The sequence below is a fragment of the Pelodiscus sinensis genome, chromosome 14 (assembly GCF_049634645.1).
Source record: "Pelodiscus sinensis isolate JC-2024 chromosome 14, ASM4963464v1, whole genome shotgun sequence".
NCBI classification, from domain to species: Eukaryota; Metazoa; Chordata; order Testudines; family Trionychidae; genus Pelodiscus; species Pelodiscus sinensis.
The window spans coordinates 18,963,765-18,985,001 of record NC_134724.1 but is presented as its reverse complement, the minus strand read 5'-3'; the positions used below and the strand labels follow the sequence as shown (position 1 = coordinate 18,985,001).

General features: G+C 40.3%; 1 protein-coding gene across 2 annotated transcripts in view; it reads left to right on the top strand.

Annotated features, from left to right (window-relative positions):
- EFL1 (elongation factor like GTPase 1) overlaps positions 1-21,237 on the top strand; it is a 190,388-nt gene that overhangs the window by 15,879 nt on the left and 153,272 nt on the right. For both annotated transcript variants that reach the window (XM_006139255.4, XM_075897120.1), the window contains exons 8-12: positions 4,391-4,514; positions 6,132-6,208; positions 6,346-6,482; positions 11,463-11,585; positions 15,246-15,345. In XM_006139255.4, the coding sequence (XP_006139317.2) occupies positions 4,391-4,514; positions 6,132-6,208; positions 6,346-6,482; positions 11,463-11,585; positions 15,246-15,345 (561 nt within the window). The remainder of the gene's footprint in view (positions 1-4,390; positions 4,515-6,131; positions 6,209-6,345; positions 6,483-11,462; positions 11,586-15,245; positions 15,346-21,237) is intronic.

Sequence of the window (21,237 nt, the reverse complement as noted above, 5' to 3'; positions counted from 1 at the left end):
GCCTAGAGGCTGGATGCAGCCCCTGGCTTGTCTGGATTTGACCGCCGAGGCTCAGGACCCTCTCTGCACTGGGGAGCCTGTGCTGGTGCTCCAGCTCCCTGGCTGCTCCACCATGGGGCTAGAGCATACAAAAACTACTAAGCTGGGCCCCCCCTTGGCTCTGGGAATGTGGGGCGTGTCTTTCTCCTTCTCAGTTAGACTGTATCTTTCTTCAGCAGTTCTCAAAATACTTTATTAATATACCAAAGTAATTAAACAATTTACAGCTTTCATGGTTGTAATATTAGCAAGAATGTAAGAATTTTTTTTTAAAGATTAAAAATCAGGTTTCAGGTTTTTAGAAATAAGTCAACATAATTGCATAGTATTAGTATGTGTTAAATATTTTTATTCATAATCTTTTCAACCACTGAGTGGTAAATAGCAATGTAAAAATATGTTCCTTAAATAAGACGCTACAGTGGTTCGCTAACAAAATAAAAAGCTGAAAGTTTGAGCCATTTAAGAGCTTTCTCTTTAGCTCAGACTGCTTGTTGTTTCTAACTAGAACAGTGTTTGCTAATGTCTCATAAATTATGTAACCACTTTTCTGAAGCTGATTGTGATCATAAAGCCACTACGATTGTTAAATGGAAAGATGAACATGTCTTGTACATCAATGTTGGGTGAATGACGTGCTTTTTGATCAAATTAATGCTATATATGGTCTGATATTTTTTATTCTTCTGTTGCATTTATAATTCCTTTGAAGATGGTTTGTATGCAAACATTTCAGAAAAATATATGTATTTTATTAACACAAATAACTGTTATATGAATATGGGATGACCCCAGTCTTCAAGGTTTGACACAGGAAAAAAACACCGATAGACTTTCAGGGACCACTTGTCATATTTCATTCTTGATGTAGCATTGATTAATACACAGAGAATGTTGTCGAACCAAAGATTAGATGACATGAAGGGAAAGTGTTCATAACAATACATTTATGTGGGAATTTTTAAGGCTACACAGGATGGAAATAGTTTAAAGGAGTGCTGATTGAGATTGGAGCTACAGTGCATAATATTTTTTTCTCAGGTACTAGCTTGGTGTACGGTTTTTTTTGTTTCAGTTTGTTTCAAATCAGTTAACATTTGATACGTAGCAAAAAAGTATTTCTGTTAGTAGAAAGTTCAATGGGTTTTTACGCTTTCTTGGTCACATGCATGGTGATAAAATTAAATCTAGTCAGATAGGGAGAAGAGGAGTTGTGTTGGTCTGTGTTCACTTGGTATTTGTTATGGGCTTGTTCTTGTGTATGTTAAATATAAGTTGAGGTGCTCAGAGCTTTGGATGTGAGGGTAATGAAAGCCTGAAATGTAAATAAATAATAACAAGCTGATTTGTTGTTGTTTAAGCTTCCCAATATGACCTCTGCTCATTTTGTGCATTTGATACATTGTTATGTTAGAAAGAATAGAGAAGCTTTCTGATTATAATATGGCAGTATAATATAGGGATATGAAAGGATAACCGGTAGGGAAGTTAAAATGCTTTTTTTGGTAATTGTGTAACTGCTAAAATTTTCCATGGTTACACCTTTACACGTGGTGGGGGGGCAGCTCTACAGGAGTTGGTGTGCATAGAAAACCAGCATTTTAGCTGTATCTCCACATGTACTAGTTCTCGGGAAGCTGCTTGCTTCCGCAGCAGCAGCGGGGAATGGGAAGAGGAGCAGGTGGGAGACGGTGCTCACGAAGAGCTTGCTTTTAAGCAGCCTCCCCTCACGTACCGGTTCCTGTGGATCTGCCTGCCTTCCCTGTGCTGCTACCTCTGATACAGCATGTGGGGAGGGGGATAGGCAGGCGGCTCCCTGTGAGCACTGGCTACTACCTGCTTCTCCCCTTCCCCCCACTGCTGCCCCTGATACAGAAGCAGCAGCATGGAGGAGGGGCTTGTGTGTAACCATGAAGTTAACTGATGAGCCCAGCTTCATTGGTTAACTGTTTAAATGTGTACATGAAAATATTCTTAATGCTTACCAGTTCAGTTTGAAAAATAGTCCCAAGCTGGTTTGCAAAAGACAGTACAACTCAATGTTAAGATTCCCCACATATTACATTGATGGATTACTAAAATATAGAAACTTTTTCCTTCTGTTTTAAGACTTGATATTCTTAGTGAGTTGTATTTTGGATTCTCCATATACAGAACAGTCAGCCAAGGGAGCACTTCTGGAGCTCATGAGTCTCATGTTGGAATCTTATTTGATTTACATCATTTTTTTCTTTCTTATATCTATATATAAGTAATAGAATAGCTTCTGTTATTTTGTTCTCTGAAGTATACAACTTCCTACAGCTTAAACTAAACAGTGATGCTGTTGTCTGCAATAGTTTCCTGATGAATTGCAGCTTATTCTGTATTTCTTTTCTGTATCATCAGAAAAATGCTTATTGTTTTTGCTGAAGTTGGATGAAAACTGTTTGGATGAAAGGACCGTTTTTTGTGGGGGGTTTTAAACTTTTATTTTCTTTTTTTAGTAGCTAGCATGGTCTGGTTTAGAGATGGCAGTGGTAGAAATTCCATTAAATGAAAAAAGGAATGTTTTCTTCTTAATTAATCTCAGGAGAATCTGTCTAGGCTGCCAGCATGACCATCTGGTGAAATGTGGATCAATGAAGCATTTGCTTAATGAAGGCACGTTGGGGCTGTTATAATGTTTTGTGGTACTATTCCTAAGGAGATTCCATGTTTTCATGGTAGAGTAAATGAAGTCATTAGATAGCGTTAGCCTGATCCAGTGTTGAGAATGACACATCTGCTTTTCTCATCAAGTACAGGTTTTGAAAGGATGTAGTAAATCTATATACTGCAGACTTTGACATTCAACAAATTCTGAGGGGTTTTTCCGCTTCCAAAGCCTTAGGGTGAGCTTCTGGAAAAAAAAGTACATTTTTGAAATTTTTTCAGAGGCATAACTTATATGTTACTGATTTGGGCAGGTTATTAATGTCTTTCATTAGGAGAGTCAAGTCCTAACTAGCTAGCAGCCTTTATGAATTCCAAAGATAGATTATTGGATACTAGTATGGTATAAATAGCATTGCCCTCATCTTATACACATGTATACATTTGACTATGTCTCCTCTCTATATAAAATCTAACTCTTATTTCCTCTGTTTACAAGGATTAATATACAAACTACAATGTAGAAATGAAAGTTTTACAGTTATTTCTCTCTCCCTTCTTAGTGTTTAAAGTGTTTTTTATTGAAAAGATAGCCTTTTGGGTACAGTGGATCAAATTAGAAGTAGATTAGCAACACTCATTTGATGCAAAATAGATGTATCCTTTTTATTAAAATATATCAGGTAATTATTTAAGTCCTACAAATACCAGGAAAAACTGCCCCAAGTGTGAGGTAAAATGTGTGTTTTTGTGTGTGTTTTTTAATAAAACATGTTTTGTTTTGCCTTTTCCATGAGTGTACTTTTTGTATGATCAGAAAGTACAACAGTACTGTGCATTTTAAAAATTGGGAAGCATATTCCATAATAAATGCCAAGAGCAATTTTGAAGAATGTATGATAATGAAATATATACTTAAAGACAGATGTTTTCATTTTATGGCTGACAAAGCTTAACAAGGTTGGCGTAAATCTTCCTGTGAGTATATTATTCAGGTGATCTATGATCTGTAGTAGCTATTGTTTTATTTCTGAATGGGAATTAGGCCATTTAAGCCAACATCTTGCATCTTAAAATGTACCTGTCTGAAAGAGTGCCTCTAGTCTAGGGATGCAAAATCCCATTTAATTGGTTAAGCGGTCAAACATATTGGTTAACTGATTAAAGGGGGGGGGGAGGGGATGCTCCAGGCTGGCTGGAGTAGCCCTACTGCCTATTGCTGGGCTGGAGCAGGCATCCTTTCCCCGCTACCCCCCTTCCTCCACTGCTCTGGGCAGGCTTTGCACCGACTGGGCTGGAGCAGCCCTTGCCAACAGCAGACCAGAGCACCTTGCTGGCAGGGACTTCTCCAGTGTTCCGGTCAGAGCAGACGCTGCCTGTGGGGCACCTAGGCCCATTGTGGATAGCTAGAGCAGCCCCTGTCCACGGTTGCTCTCCTGTTGTGTGACAGTGCATTATACAAACATCAGTTACTTTAGTTAAGATATAGGTTCACACTTCAATTTGGCCTTTATTTTAAAAAAGGTTCAAACTAAGGCAGATGTACATTAAATATTATTTTAAAAATTAAGCATCCTGAGTTAAAGAAAAAACAGTAGAAACTGTGGGAGCAAAATAAAAATGCAAGACTACTTATCAACATATGCAATCGTGTGATAGCTAAGTGTAATGTTGTGCTTACATATTTGTATCAAGATAGATTTTTGCTTTCTTTTAGCATTGAACATTTTGCAAAATTGTATAGCCAGAAGATTGGAATCAAACAAGGAATACTTTTGAAGACCTTGTGGGGAGATTATTATCTAAATACAAAGGCAAAGAAGATAATGAAGGGTGACCAGGTAATATTGCTGGGTTGAAGTTCCTTTATGACCTTTTTTATCTTTGTTGGAAAGATATAAGGTTTTCTGTCAAATATCCAAGGATTATACATTATCTCATCTGTGGCCTGATATTTTCTAATTCTGTTCCCCAAAGTATGGTTTGAAAATTCTGATGTCAATATGGTTTTGAATTCATATTGCACAAATTGAATTAATAGCCTCCCCTTCATTGGGGCAGCTTTGCCTCAGGAGATTGGTGATAAATCACCTTTTGGAGGAATTCCTCTTGCACAAAGGAACTCTTGAGTATGAGCCAGCATAACACCACCTGCATGCCTCATTTCCATGCCCAATATACAAGGCACACCAGTAGGCAGGCATCAGGGTACAGAGATACTAGCCATGCCTCTATAATGCAAGATGACTGCTGGTGGGTGAGGAAGGGTGTGTAGACGCCACTATGACAGTTCTATGCTCTTTGTAGATTCCTCTAGCTTTAGAACTGTTTTGCTTCAGGAGAGCATCGTAAAAGTAGCCTCCCAGACTGAAGATTCTTGCCGTATGAGTAACGCCATTGCTTCACGGATTGAATATAGTTTTTTAGCCTATGGAAAGGGTCCATTGGGGCTGAGAATCTTGAGTTCTCTTGTATGAAGCATTTCCACTATTGTACCTAGGAGAACAGAGGAGTTTTTTCTCCCCACCCATTTAATATCATGATCAGTATTTCAGTCCTCTCTTCTTAAAAATTAAACTTTTGTTCTTTTACTTTTTTGATGGCATTTTGTCCACTAACTTTTCCATTCAAATTAGGGATGTGAAAGACTAGTTGACTATCCAATAAGCAATGTGCTTATCGGATATTTGACAGGATAGTCGACTAGTTGCTCCTCCCCCCTTGCTGTATCTCAGATAGAGGCAGCAAGGGGGGAGCAGAGCGGGGTACTTCAAAGTGGCAGTGCTGCATGGAGCCCTGGGTCAGCTGTTCCGTGTGGTGCTGCCACTTTAAATTCTGTGGGGAGCCCGACATTGGGCTCCTTGCGGCATTTCAAAGCAGCAGCGCCATGTGATGCCTGGAATCAGCTAGGGACTACCCAGCTGACCCCGGGCTCCTTGCGGCGCTGCCGCTTTGAAACGCTGCCACTGCGTTTCAAAGCAGCAGCGCCATGTGATGCCTGGAATCAGCTAGGGACTACCCAGCTGACCCCGGGCTCCTTGCGGCGCTGCCGCTTTGAAACGCTGCCACTGCGTTTCAAAGCAGCAGCGCCTCACAGAGCCAAGGGTCGGGGGGGAGTCTCCAACTGACCCCAGACTTCAGTGCTTTTCACTTCAAAGACGGAGGCGCCCATATTGACTAATTGAATAGGCGATGCAAAAATGTATTGATTATTCGATTAGTCAGTTACCCGATACGTAACATCCTGAATTCAAATTTGATTAAGGTTCTTGAATTACCTCACTTTTATATAAAGATAGCTTACCAACAAAGTTAATTTAATATGACTGGTTTTAAAAGTACTTACGGAGGTAGGTAGTTTAATTGTGCAGACCTATTCATTGTGAAACTGATCAATGCTAAGCTATTGTCTGTGTAATGTTTATTCAGGCTTCTAAATATTGTGTTTATTCTTCTAGTCAAAAGGAAAGAAACCTCTATTTGTGCAATTGGTTTTGGACAATATATGGAGTCTATATGAAGCTGTTATGAAAAGGTAGGAGAGGTCCCAATATTCTCTTGGAATCCTTTTCACATGCTGTGTGAAGAGATTAAGGTGGTTGACTATATTCTGATTATAACAATTGAATACTGTAGATGCTTGTTACATATCATTCTGTTTTTATCCCATAGAGACAAAGAGAAAATGGATAAAATTGTCTCCTCTCTGGGATTGAAAATTGGTGCACGTGAGTCACGTCATTCAGATCCTAAAGTTCATCTCAGTGCCATTTGCAGTCAGTGGTTACCCATATCCCAGGCAGTGCTCTGTATCCTTAAGTAAAAAGCTATTCAGTGGTTTATCGGCAGCTCTTAGACTTCAAAGAGTGGTTACCTATGTATTTGTGTAAAGTATTTTTTTCAAAATCTCTGTGTGTGTGTGTGTGTGTGTGTGTGTGTGTGTTTGTGTGTATATAATATATAGATATTAAAAAAAAAGGGATGTCAACATGTAAACAGCTACATGATTAACCAATAAGCCTGGTTTTATTGGTTAATCCTGTCAACTATACGCATCCTCTCCTTGCTGCCCCTGTAGCAGAGATAGCAAGTGAGGGAGGCAGAAGCTGGTGCTTGTGGAGAACTGTCTTTAACTTGGCTTCCCTTGAGCATCAGAACCACACCCCTGCTTTCACACTGCTGCCTCTGATAGAGAGGCAGCAGTGAGGAGGGGAAGCAGGAGCCAATTTGTGTGGGGAGCTGGCTTTTAAGCTGGCTCTCCATACATGCCAGCTCCGTGGACCTGCCTGCCCCCTTGCTGCCTCCCACAGAGGCAATGGGGGGGAAGGGCAGGTAGGAGCTGGTACTGGGAGGAAACCGCTTAAAAGCCAGCTCCCCTCAGCACTGGCTCCACAGTGCTGCCTGCTCTCCCTTCCTCCATGTTGCTGCCTCTATGAGAGGCAGCAGTGTGGAGGAGAGGGCAGGAGAGTCTTCTGCAGAGCAGGCTCTTTTCATGGGAAGCTCGCCTCCTCCCCCTACCCCCTGGTCAGAGGCTGGTGCCCACCCCCCATGCTGCTGCTATATGAGAGGCAGCAGCACAGGGTGGCAAGCAGGATCCGGTCTGCATGGGAAGCTGGTATTTAAACTGTCTCCCCTCGTAGACCAGCTTTCTCCTGTCAGTCTGCACTGCTGCCTCTCATAGAGGCAGCAGTGTGGGGTGGCAGTGGGCTTCCCGGGAGTGGAGTAGGGAGTGCACTGGCTGCTGGCCCTGCCACCAGGGGCTATCAAATAGTTGTGTAACCTCTAAAATTTGATGCAGTTACACGACTGTTCAGTTACACACTATCTAATATATATAGTCCTTTATACATCGTTTTTAACTAATAATTTTAATGTGTGTCATTATAAAAATGTAGTTCTCCTGAAGGCATTCTCCCTTGCATCCCCTTCTGCCAAGATTACTGTTCTTTATAGGTCTTCCTTTGGACACCTGCACAAGGGAAGCGGGAAGGTGTACTGAAGTTAACTCTTAGTTTAATGGGCCCAGTTTTCTACATGTATCACAACATGGACTATGATGTGTACTAGAGTCACTGTGCAGTGGAAAATAGAGTTTGTATTCATGCCCACTGTATATCAAACAGCTGACAAAAATTTATTTGAAAAGAAGTGAATAAGTTAATCCAGCTGGCGTTTTGTTAAAAAAGCTCCCTTTTCAAGAAGGGTTAATGGTTAGTCATATTTTGCAACTTAAACATTTGCTTTCTGATGCTGGGAGCACTTACTGATGTCAAAATCTGCTCCAGTCTTCCAATAGCTTGTTTCAGTGGATATCTTGTTGGCTATGTAGGATGTCTTGGCACTGCAATAAATTCCATTAGTTTCATCTAATAGTCTACTTTATCAATTTAATATCTTCTTAATTCTTTCTTTTCTTATTTTTTAATAAGCTGCATTTTTGTCAAGTCACTTTTCTAGACATTATTCATTAATTATTCATATAATTTTTTTCTAAATTCTTAATGTGCTCTGTTGTTGACTAGTTAGTGAGGCATGTGAACATGGCCTCTCTTCATGCAGTATTCTTTTCCTGCAAGCCTTTTATTTTTGATTCAGCTTCTCACCAGGGTTATACTCAGTATCAGTTCTGTTTTGTGACTAGGGATGTTAAATTTAGTTTAATCAACTAGTTGATTAATCGATAAACAGAGGAGCCGCAGTTGGGAGCTAGCCCCGCTGCAGCTCTGCCTTTTGAATGTAAAAGGCAGAATTCCATCAGCTCTTAATACATTTAAAGGCTAATGTGCAGATGGAGGGACCCAGTGCAAGCTGGAACAGCTGATTCCTGGCTCGTGCAGGGTCCCCCCCAGCTGTGCACTAGCTTTTTAAATTTATTAAGAGCTGAGCAGTTGTTACTACTTGTAAAATACAAAGGCGCAGCGGTCCTGGCTCTGTCCTATCTTTTGCTGGTCCAGGACCTACCCCCGCTATGGCTCTGCAGTTTAAATGTAGTAGGAGGTGGGCTGCCTGCACACCCAGCACCTTCCCTTATTGACTAATTGTGTAGTCAATACAAATTGTATCAACTACAGGCAGTCCCCGACTTACGTGGATCCGACTTACGTCGGATCCCTAGATACGAACGGGGTGAGGCAACTCCCGCACATGCACAGCAGCATTCCCGGGGCTCGCTCACCTGGGTCCTAGGATCCTCCTCCTCCTCGGGCCGGCTCCGACTGGGGTCCCGCAGAGCTGCCGGGCAGAGGAAAAGTGCCTCCCCCTGCCAGCAACAGGCTGCCCCCTCCCCTGAGCAACAGGCTGCCGAACAGACAAAAGCAGCCTCTCTGTCCCTCCTCCCCTCTATACATGCCGGGCTCCCGGAGCGCAGCAGCGTCCCCGGGGCGCGCTCACCTGGGTCCTAGAATCCACCTCCTCCTCCTCTTCGGCCGGCTCCAACTGGCCTCTGACTGCAGCAGCTGGCCACAGGGACAGGGATCCTGCAGAGCTGCCGGGCAGAGGAAAAGTGCCTCCCCAAGCCCTCTGCTGCCCTCCCCCCCCCCCCCCCCCCCGCGGCCTCGCATCCTGCACGCCTCCCCCCTCCCCCCCTGCCAGCAACAGGCTGCCGAACAGCAGACAAAAGCAGCCTCTCCGCCCCTCCTCCCCCTATACATGCTGGGCTCCCTGGGCAAACAAAGACTCCACCAAAACAAACAAAGTGCTGGCCTCATTGTGTTAGCAAAAAAAGGACCCTCCTCCTAGAACCCTGGGTGGTGTGTGGAAATAAAGCTATTAGCTCAAAGCATGGTGCAGAGCTGTTTGGTATTTGACGAGTTACTCCTTTAGTCCTGAGTTTGTCACAGGGACAGAAATAGATGTGAAATCTTCTGAACAGGGGAACAGACAGCAAAACAAACATTAGAGGGGAGTTAACCTTTCCCTATGCTATCCAAAACTAAAAAAAATGTTTGGCTAGAGTTTCCCCTACAATATGTACCAGTTCCGACTTACATACAAATTCAACTTAAGAACAAACCTACAGTCCCTATCTTGTACGTAACCCGGGGACTGCCTGTATTGTCATTCTGGTTTTGATGGAAACGTTTCTGCATAGAAGTCTTTGCAGCTATGCATGATTAGGAATGTTTTGATAAAACATTATGCAAAAATACATTTGTTGAAACTGAAACATTTTGAGAAAATTAAATTTATGCCAGGAAGGTTTTTTCAGTCCAACAATGAATATTGAGGGAGGTTCATAGATTCCGACGCACAGGTCAGAGACTTTCCCCGAAACTAATTCTTTAAAATACATTCTCATAGCTAATTACCCTTACTTTTTAAAAGTCTTGTACCGTATTCCAGTCTGAATTTATCTCTCTTCAGCATCCAGCCATTGTATTGTGTTACATCTTTGTGTGCTAGACTGAAGAGCCCATTATCAAATATTTGTTCCCTAAATAGGTAGGTATAAACTATAATTAAGTCACCCCTTAGCCTTCTCTTTGTTAAAATGAATAGATTGAGCTTGAGTCTATAACTATTACTATGTTTTCTAATTCTTTAATCATTTGCATGGCTCTTTTCTGAATCCTCTGCAATTTGTCAACATTCCTCTTGAATTGTCAACACTAGAAATGGACACAGTATTCTAGCAGCAGCAGCAGCAGCAACATCAATGCCAAATAGAGAGGTAAAATAACCTCTCTACTCCTACTCAGAATACTGCCGTTTATGTATCCAAGCACTGCATTAGCCCTTTTGGCCACAGCATCACACTGGGAGCTCAAATATATTTAAGTCACTGCTTTACTGGACAGAGCTCCCTATCCTGTAAGTATAACCTACATTCTTTGTTTCTGGATGTATACATTTACATTTGCTTGTGCCTTATTTACGAAGAGATCCAGTTTGCATTCTTTCATTGATCTATCTTCATTATTTACCTCTTCCTTAATTTTTAAATCATCTGCTAACTTTAGTAGTGATGGTTTTATATTTTCTTCTAGGTCATTGACTTAAATCTTAAATATTGCAACACCAAGAACTTATCTTTGTTAATTTTATCTGGTTTTAATTTTTTAATGAAAACGTTGTGCAATTCCAAATCAAACACCTTATCTAATGTCTAAGTATATTACAACAGTGTTACAAAAGTTTATCATCCAAACTTATAGGGTCATTAAAAAAAATCTAGTTATTTTAACAGGATCTATATTGCACGTGACCAGGCTGATTGACATTAATTACATTACCCTCCTTTAATTCTTTATGAATCTAGTCCCCTAACAGCTGTTTCATTTCCTTGCCCAGAAGTGATGTCAGACTGACAGGCCTGTAATTACCTGGGTCATTCTATTTATCCTTTAAAAAAGTGGTTTTATTCCTTTCTAATCTGATATTTGCTGATATAGGTCCTAATGAATTTCAAAGAATTTTACCTGTAAAATTTTCAGTCTTTTCCCTTATTTTGATACAGTGATTGAAATTTAAACCATTTTATACCATCCACATAGATATACTGATGGGCCTATTTTCTCCGTTCTAATATTCATTACATTTAAATAATTAATCTCTGATTTCTGCCATCTTGGTGATCTTGCATGCATGAGTGCATCTAATTTTATGCATTTTTTTGAGGTTGGATAGGCTTACAGTGTGCTTCTGTTTTGTCGTTTATTTGATCATAAGTATATATTTTAAAAGTCTGATGCAGACATCTAATTTCTAGTTAATTAATACAGGTATCTTAATTTCTAGTTAGTAAAGAACCATATATGAGGTTGCTATGCATCCTTAACAATGTGATTCAGCTATGGTGTGCAGTAAACTCCCCAGTCCTCTTGATATCACTGCTGAGAGAGTAGAAAAGTTGATGTGTGTTGGAGTTAGAACTTTTGAATCTCTACCCCCAGAAACTCAAGAACTGAAAAACGGTAAGTAAATGTTCTCTCAACAGCTTGAAAATAACATCATGGTTGGGTCTTTTTTTAAGTGCACTAGGCATGACTGTCTTCAGGCCATGATTATCTGTAAAACCTCTGCTTCGTTGCTTTCATTTAATGTACATACTATAATTTACCAGACCTTTGATTATGCTCTGCTAGAGTGTTAGGCATCTTGTTTTATCGTTCAGTGTATTTCTAAGATCTTGTTTGTTGCAGGTCTTTTACATGTCTCAAATCACAAATACAGTATGTTGAAGTCTTGAAATTATTTATACAGGGTTTTTGAGAGTAGGAGAAGTAGTATAAGCATTGTCTCCTGTTGTGTAGGACTAAATGCAAATGTAATGGAGAGGGAATTGAATGCTATATCAAATTAAATATATAGTGAGTAGGTATTTAAACTTACAGGTATATTAATCAGCTGTTGCCAGCTGACGATCTGATGATGTAAAAATCGCATTCAGTTGAGTTTGCTGTGTCTTTCCATAACCTTTGAGGTTGTGTTAAAACAAATTAGTCTAGTGTACCTAGTAAAGCATGAAAAGGTAGTCTAGCAGACTGATCTTCATTTTTTTCCATAGGAAACTTCTGTGCATACCAAAGGAAGCTGTTGCTTTGAGTCTTGGGTTATATCCTGTATTGACAATAACTTAATAGTAGAAAGCTTGAAGATAGCATTAAGAATTTAAACCATGATTATATATAGATTTATTATTGAGAAAATGCTTCATAATTTAAAAAAATGTGGAAATTAATTCTGGCATTTGAATAGGGAAACTTTTTTGTACTTAGTATTGCAGATGTTTATTAAGAATAGATATGATTTATCTATAGAAGTGAAAATTTGATCAGTTTAACTGTCCATTTTAGGAACTTTTTTTAACAACCTGCTGTAGTATAATATCTAAAAAACACAGTAGCACTATCACAAGGTCATTTCCAGCCAGACAGCTGCATAAGATTAGAAAATTCAGCCAAAAGAAAAAATAACGATCTGTGCATCATTTGTTTTCCTACATCTTAAACATTGTATATAATATTGGTGAAATAGTTACATAACTTTCTTAAGATGTAATCTCGATTTCATAATTTTACTGTTTTGGCAGAATTACATGAAAGATTACTTTTTTTTTTTTAACTTTCACATTTATAAAAGTCAAAAATAAAAGGTTAACTGGGCAACAACTTAATTTCAGTCCAATAGGAATTTTGCCATTAACTTCAGTGAGGCCAGGTTTTCATCTCAGCTACTGGCAGTACTGCCAGCCTCAACCAAACTATTTCTCCTTTGAAGAACCGTATCACCAATAACTACAGATCTTATTGATGGAACAGATGTTGGGTTCTTAAGCTCTGTAAGCAAAGCATATCAAGACTGATATACAGCACTGATTCAAATTATTAAAAATAACAGAAACTGAAATGACCCAAGATGAATAATTCTGCTCAGATGAAGGCAGTTATAGAAGAGCTATTAAGAGTTATACATGATTTTTTAAAGCTTCTACACTAATCATGAGCAAGCATATAGTGGTCCTAATCCTACAAGTACCTGTACATATACAAATCCTTCTTTGTGCATAGCCATACTGGAGTCAGTGGGACTCTGCGATTGGTGTAGGACAGTGGTGGGGAACTTTTTTTGGGCTGGGGGCTGCACACAAGTGAGAAGTCAAAAAAAACCAAAACCAAAACCAAACCCTCACTGATGTGGCCCCCAACTGAGAAGCAGAAAGACATTCCCTTTGCACACCAGAGCCTATGGGGGCCCAGGCTAGTATAGATTTTTTTGTGTTCCAGTCCCATGTGAGGACAGTCAGAGACTGGAGCACCAGCGTGGGCTCCCTAATGCTGATCAGGAGCCCCAAGCCTTGGGGGCCGGATCCAGGCAAGCCAAGGGCTGCATCTGGTCCTTAGGTTCCCCATCCCTGGCATAGGAGATCACATACATGGAAGCTTTTGCAGGATTGGGACTTGATTGTGAGGCAGTATGAAAATTATTTTGTACAGATAACGTTTGACTGCATACTGTTTCTCTTTGGGTATGTCTGCACTTGCACCCTAGTTCGAATTAGGGATACAAATGCAGGCATTCAAAATAGTCAATGAAGTGGGGATTTAAATATCGTGCACTTCATTAGCATGATCTTGCCGGCATGCTAGTTCGAATCACAATTGATTCGAACTAGGAAGTGCATGATGGGACGCGTTAGTTTGAACCAAACCCCTTGGTTCGAACTACCGTTACTCCTCAAAAAATGATTTCCTTACATCCTAGAAATTCTAAAGAAACTGTAATCAGATTTTTCAGATTTGTGTAAGAAAGGATGTAATCAAATAGGAAACCACACATTTTTGGGTTGTGTGAAAAGTTCAGTTTGCATTGGACCCATGTTTATTACAGAATGTAATAAAAAGAGCCCCAATATTCTATTTTAGGAATTATTCCACTAGAACTAAGAGTAGAAGGAAGATACATATTTAAAATGCTAATAACAGCTCGAAGTATGTCTGTGAACATTACTTAAATATTTACAAAACTTGATTTCCATAACAATGATATTAGGTTTGAGAGAATGTCAGAGCTCCATGCATATGGAGCTCATCATTGTCCAGTTAACAGTAAGGGTGTGAAAGTCCTATGCTCATCAGTTTTGTGCAGGGTTACATGCAGCCTTCCCTTCCCCCACTCTCCAACACTACTGCCTCTGTTTATGTTGGGGTGGGGGATCCAGTGCACACGAGAAGCTTGCTTATAAGCCATTCTTAATAAAGCAAGACATTAATATATTGACCTTCATAAACCAGATTGAAAATTATGGCAATAAAAATTCATCAGAGGAAATCTCCTTGTTATGTCTCTTGATTGTTTTCAGTTATGAAAATATAATTATGTTCCTTGCTATTTTAATGACAATGTTTTATTGTTTCATAATAATAGTTCTGTAGGTTGTTTGGCCAAATAATTACAGGGTGTTTTCTGACTATATCAAGTAAAGAGAAGAGTTAATTTTCTATGTTTTATAAGAAATTTCTCTGAATAACTGACTTTTAGTATTTGACATTGCTTTTTACCAGTTTAAAAAAAATATTGTGTTTATAAATATACAATAAATGTAAAGGCTGTTGTAGAATAATGAAGCTCATTTACAGTGGTCTCAAATATACAGAATTTGAGAAGAAGGAAATACTATACAAGCACCTCATATTGAGGTTTTATGTCAGTTGTCCTGCAAGGAGCTCTGTTTGCTCAACCTCCATTAAAATCAGTGGAGAATCATGCAGGCGCTAACCTCAGTGGAGAAACATGTAGGCTAGATGTATGGGCATTCTAGTATTGTTCTTTTCTTTTCAGTGTAATCTAATCTAAGGTTGTAATTTTTTTTAAAATATTTTAATATTTAAGAATTTTCATTTTCACAAATTTTCTCTCTTGATTTCATGTTGTGAAACGTCTTGAAAGTATAAGCAAACTTATCAAATATTAATGTTAAGTCAATGCCCCTATTGCTGTTAATTTACCCTTTGACATGTTCTGTACAAAATAGAAGGAAAAAGTAATGTATGTATAATGCATACAAAAACAGGACATCTTGTATCCACCATTTTTTGAAAATGACATATTGATTTCCTTTCACATTTTCTTAGTGTTCATGAAATGCAGCAGTGAAGATACAGCCCCAGTCATTGTCTTTGTATCCAAAATGTTTGCGGTTGATACTAAAACATTACCGCGCAACAAATCACGGTAAGAAAAATGTGCTGTATGGCCTTGTTACATTTTGATAACTAGATACCTCTAACTAAGGTTCCAATGCTCCAGTGGAACTAAGTTACAATGAAAATTTCAATAGATTGCTTTTGGTGAAAGAAAGTTATTCAGTATTCTTGTTTTAAATAATATCAAGTCATTCAAGCAAGGAGAAGGATCACTAAATAAATTTAAGACTGACTTTCTTGCTTCATTTTGAAAATGTAGTGAACATGTTCAAGATGAATGTAAATCTTTTTGTCAGAATCCAGAAAGTACTCTTATTATTTGGAAAACATCATTATTACTCAAAACCCAGTCCTGGTACATATATTGCTGCTTATTATTATTCAGATATCACTATCTGATGGCATATGTGTTTGACACCCTTCAGCTGTGACAGTGGAGTGCTTTAGATGAAACTGTCTCCAATAATTTATCACATTGTACTAAGAAGAAATAGATTTCCTTGAGAAGTGCATGATAATGTGATTAGTTATAAGCTTTATTCTCTAAGTCTCTAGGGCATTTTAAATAGTTTACAACTCTATTAAGTAGCCTCTTCATATCTATATGATTATGAAAACTAGAACTGCTTTTTAGAATGAATGAATATTGATAGGGAAAACATTTAAGAACATACTTGTCCTCTTACTGTGTTAGATCTTTACCTATTACTGTTTCACATAGTCTTCACATGCTGCAACTTGTTCAATGACTTGAAGTTGGTGTGGCTTGTTGCCATATTTAATATATGAAAATTAGGACAACTGTTTCTATAGGGTTTTTTTCTTCATACAGACAATTCAGTGATGCTAAATCTCACATGAATTTTCTTTCCTTTACATTTTAATCTAACAAAATCTTCTAGATAACATTTGAAGTCTTATATATTTTGCAAATGCTTTATGGTATATTATTTAGAGTGGGGATGTAAAAGAGTAGTCAATTAGTCTACTACCCGATGAGCCCAGGCTTACTGGGTAGTCAACTCCTGGGAAGCAGGAGCCAGTGCTGGGGGGAGATAGCTTAAAAGCTGGTTGCCTCCAGCGCTGTCTCCACGCTTCCACTTGTTCTCTCGCTCTCCCTCTTCCCCCCGTGCTGCTGCCGCCTCTGAGGGGCATCAGTGTAGGGAGGCCAGGCAAGGTGGTATGCTTACTAAGTATTTTTCTTTAGATTACGTGAATTTAAATAGTCATTCACAAATGGGAAATGATGTGTTGGATTTATGGAGAATGAATTTGAACACTAGATGGTGCTGTTCTGTTTATTTCATTGATTACAAATTATATCTGTAGTACATGACAACTGTTTGGATTTCAGCATGGAGTAATACTGATATATTTGCCAAAAACAAGTAAAAAGTGGTAGTTTATAAACAAAAAGCATGTTATTTTTCATGTTTGTGATGCAATTTACCACCTTTGTAGAACTCTTAGTCTTAACTTTTAATTAAAATTCATTGTGACTATTTTGTCTTCCATTCTGTGAGCAGGCAGGCACCTTTCTTGGCCTCGTTTATAAATAGTCTTCACACTATGTAGACTCCAAACATTAAATATTTTCTCCCTAGAGAGCCACTCATACTACTCCGATATCTGAATGGAATATTGAGCTAGAAGAGCCCCCTTTATTCTTTCACAGCAGCATCTAAATCTGTTAATGGAATTTGGGTGCGGGGGTCAGACAAGTGCTGCTAGCATTTATGTAAACTGAACACACAAGCCCAAGACATTAATAAATTAGTTTTTAACTAGCGGAGCGCTTAGTTCGAACTAGGAAAACATTTTACGAGGATTAAGCCTAGTTCGAACTAGCTAGTTCGAATTAAGGGGTGTGTAGCCCCTTAATTTGAACTAGTGGGAGGCTAGCCCTCCCCAGGTTTCCCTGGTGGCCACTCTGGCCAACACCAGGGAAACTCGTCTGCCCCCCTCCCGGCCCCGGACTCCTTAAAGGGGCACGGGCTGGCTACGGTGCCGGTGCCAGATGCAAGCCTGCCAGCACCCAGCCAGCAGACCCTGCACCTGGCACGGCTCGAGCCACCCACCCGATGCCCCCCAGCCCTCTCCCTCTTCCCGGGACCAGGCTGGCGGCTCCCGGGAGCTTGCCCGGGACCGCAAGAGGCAGGCACACGCCTGGGCTAGTGCGGACATCGTGGACCTTGTCCACGACCTCCGCACTAGGCACAGGAAAGTGGCCATCTAGGGCAGGAGAGCTGCCAGCCTGGCCACCCAGGAGCAGGTGTGCATGAAAATCAAGGTGGTCCACTGAGAACCCCAACCCTGAGCCCTGAGCTTACAATGGCCGTACTGGGTCAGACCAAAGGTCCATCTAGCCCAGTAGCCTGTCTGCCGACAGCGGCCAACCCTAGGGACCCTCGAGGGGATGGACCGAAGACAGTGACCAAGGCATTTGTCTCGTGCCATCCCTCTCCAGCCTTCCACAAACCTTGGCCAGGGACACCACTCCTACCCCCTGGCTAATAGCACTCCATGGACCCAACCTCCATCACTTGATCTCACTTCCCTTTAAACTCTGTTGTAGTTCTAGCCTTCACAGCCTCCTGCAGCAAGGAGTTCCACAGGTTGACTCTTTGCTTTGTGAAGAACAACTTTCTGTTACTAGTTTGAAGCCTGCTACCCATTTCTTTCCTTTGGTGTCCTCTAGTCCTTCTTTATGGGAACTAATGAACTTTTCTTGATGCACCCTCTCCACCCAACTCCTGCTTTTAGAGACCTCTATCCTGTCCCCTATCCTGTCCCCTATTCAGATCTAAAGTATTTTAATAGATAATTAGCTTTAATTAGCCAATTAAAGTGTTTAACTTGGTTGATAATTGTATTGTTAAATTACACCTTTATTTTTGCTAAGACTTCTTCTCATTATCAAAACATAGAGGATTAGTGAATTTACAGGTAAATTGATTTCACAGTGAAATAAGTGATCTGATTTAAACATGGAAGTTATGAACATTGGTGGCTTAGCCAATTATAAATTCTTTTATATGTTATGTCTTATAATTTAAAGCTAAAACATTCCTGAAGAATCTACAAATGAATGTGATTTATTTGTAAAGAGAAAAACATACCTAAATGAAGCAAAGTATGGTCCTTATAAAAAATGTAATTTTGCATAGATATATTTAAGAATCTGTTTGTGTTCTGTATACGCAGTTAACAACAAAAATATTCACACTTAACAACAATTTCTATAATATATTACTAACTGTGAGATTAAGAAGTCAGATCAAGAGTCTGATCAAGCAGTTCCAGTATGTTGCTCCAGCACTCTTAACTCGGCCACATTGCACACAGCACATCTCTGTGTGTAAAAATAAGAAGAGTAATACAATTTCAGAAGAATGGAAAAAACTAAATATATGTAATAGAAGAATGTTAATATTGGGACATCATTAACTGGGGGTTTTCTGGTGTTTTGCTGCTGGATCTTCCCACCTTAATATCTCATTAATACAAAGTTTTTTGTATTTAATTTCCCGGGTGTTTTAAAAGTTGGAGAATTTCTTGGAGATTTTACCCTTTTCTAAGATTTTACCCAAATGTTCCCATCAGGATAGTAGGGCGGTACTTTCCTAACTGCTATAGCAAAAAGGTAGAATCCTTCTAAAAGCAAGTCTTCTGTAGCTGTAACAGCTTCCCAGATTTGGGAAAGGGTTATGTGGATAAATTTTGTGGAGGAGACACAATTTGCAATCTCTCTGTCAACCGTTTTTCCTCCTGCACTGCCTAGGTCATGTCTTCCATTTTGGGGAACATTGATGCTGCTGCAGTCGATCTTCCAGGGTTTGATTTCACAGATATAGTAAAGACTACAGATGTTAAATTTTGATTAATCAGGAATTTCCATGGATTACTTGATTAGTTGATAAGGGGATGGAGTGCTCGCTATTCCAACTGCGCCTCTGCCTTTGAAATGTAGTAAGAGCTGTGGGCTCTTACTACATTTCAAAGGCAGAGGCGGGGAACCAGGGTGAGTAGGGACTCCTTGAGGTCCCACTTGCCCTGGGTTCCTACTGCACTGCCTTTGAAATGTAGCTAAAGCCCCATGGGGCTCTTTCTAAATTTAATAGGTAGAGGCATAGCAGTCAGACCGACATGAGTGGGGACTGCTTCAGTCCCCGCTTGCACCATTTCCTGCTGCATCTCTGCCTCCCCGACCACTTTCGTCCTCCACCACGGAAACGGTGTTGGTGGGGAGGAACCAGCTTTTAAGCTGGCTTCCCTCAGCACCAGATCCTGCTCCCTCCTCCTTGTTGCCTCTGATACAGAGACAGCAAGATGCTGAGGAAGTGACTAGTCGATTTGACTACCTGATAAGCCTATGCTTACAGGGTAGTCGACTAGTCGCTTACATCCCTAGTCAAGACTTGCTAAATTGAACCTCAAAGAGTGCCCCCGTCAGTGGCCAATGCTCCTGCAAGGAGTAAGGGAAACTGATGGGAGCATTTGCTCTTATCATCCTCACAGTGGGAGGCTGGTATGGAAACTTGAATTAAGTTATGCTGACTACAGCTACATAATTATTGTAGATGGAGTTACATATGTTAATTTGAATTTCCCCTATAGTGTAGACCTGGCCTTAGTCTCCATTCACTGCTCCCTCACTTACTGCAGTACCAGGTAGAGAAGGTTCTTCTGGGTCCAGGATACAACCGTGCTTCAAGCGTTGTTAAATTCCCATCCTGTTCAGAAGGAAAATGATTTAAATGGAGAGAACATGGTGTTGCTTAGGAATAGAAAGAAACAGGGTTGTGGAGAGACTTTAGATCTAAAGTTAGTACATTTGTTTAAAAAAAAAAAAAAGGAACAAAACTAAACTGAAATAATAAACTGGAGAAATTAAATAAATTAAAACAGGACTTACATAGGCTGGAAATAGACAAGACTAATTTGGCTGTCTGTCTATATCCCAAAGAAAGTTTGGGTACATCTACACTTGCTCCCTAGTTCAAACTAGGGATGCAAATGTAGCCGAACGAAATTGCTAATGAAGCGGGAATTTAAATATCCCATGCTTTATTAGCATAATCTTGCCTGCGCGCTGTTCTGCTTGCCAGCTGATTGGAACCAGGAAGTGCATTCCAGAACATGTTAATTCGAATCAAACCCCTTGGTTCGAACTAATGTTACTCCTCAGCTGCCGGCCTACAAGCGGGGCTGGAGGAGAGGGGGTGAGGCGCCCGGATGGCTGCGCAGGGCTTCCCCTGCCTCCCTGCAAAGCGGCAGAGGGTTTGCTGCTCGCCGCACCGTTTCCCGCCAACCCCCCTCGCTGGACGCAGTGCTGGTCCCAACTGACCCATCACAGGAGCATACTCCCAACCCAATCCCCGTCCCTTCTCCTCCTGTTCCCTTCCCCAGAGCCAAACACCTCCCCTCCCTGCTGTAACCCAGTCCCCTTTCTCCCCCAACCTTATGTCCTGGTCCCAAGGCAGCTGCCTGTGCTCAGCGGCTGGCTGCTAGCAAGTGCAGGCTGGAGCCGCGAGTGCACATATGGCTCACAGCAGCTTGGCTGAAAGAGCAGCTGACTGGAGCACTTCCGTGTTATTTCGGGGACGGTCGTGTTATTAAAAAACGTTCCCAAAAAAAAATCGTGCTATTCCGAAAACGTGTTAAGTGGGAATGTGTTAAACGAGTAATTATGTATAAGGTTCTTCCTTTTTTATGACTATTGCAAGTACTGTGGATCCCATAATATTCCTACCACTTTCCTCAGAATGATATGAAAGATACTTTCTGCTTAATCTGCATGAAATCAGCACTTTTCCATAGATATCACTATGAAATCTGTACTTCCTTTACAATTCTCCATGAAATTACTATGATAATTGCTTCTCTTTCTTCTAGTTGCTTGTTTGCATGTCTTAAACCT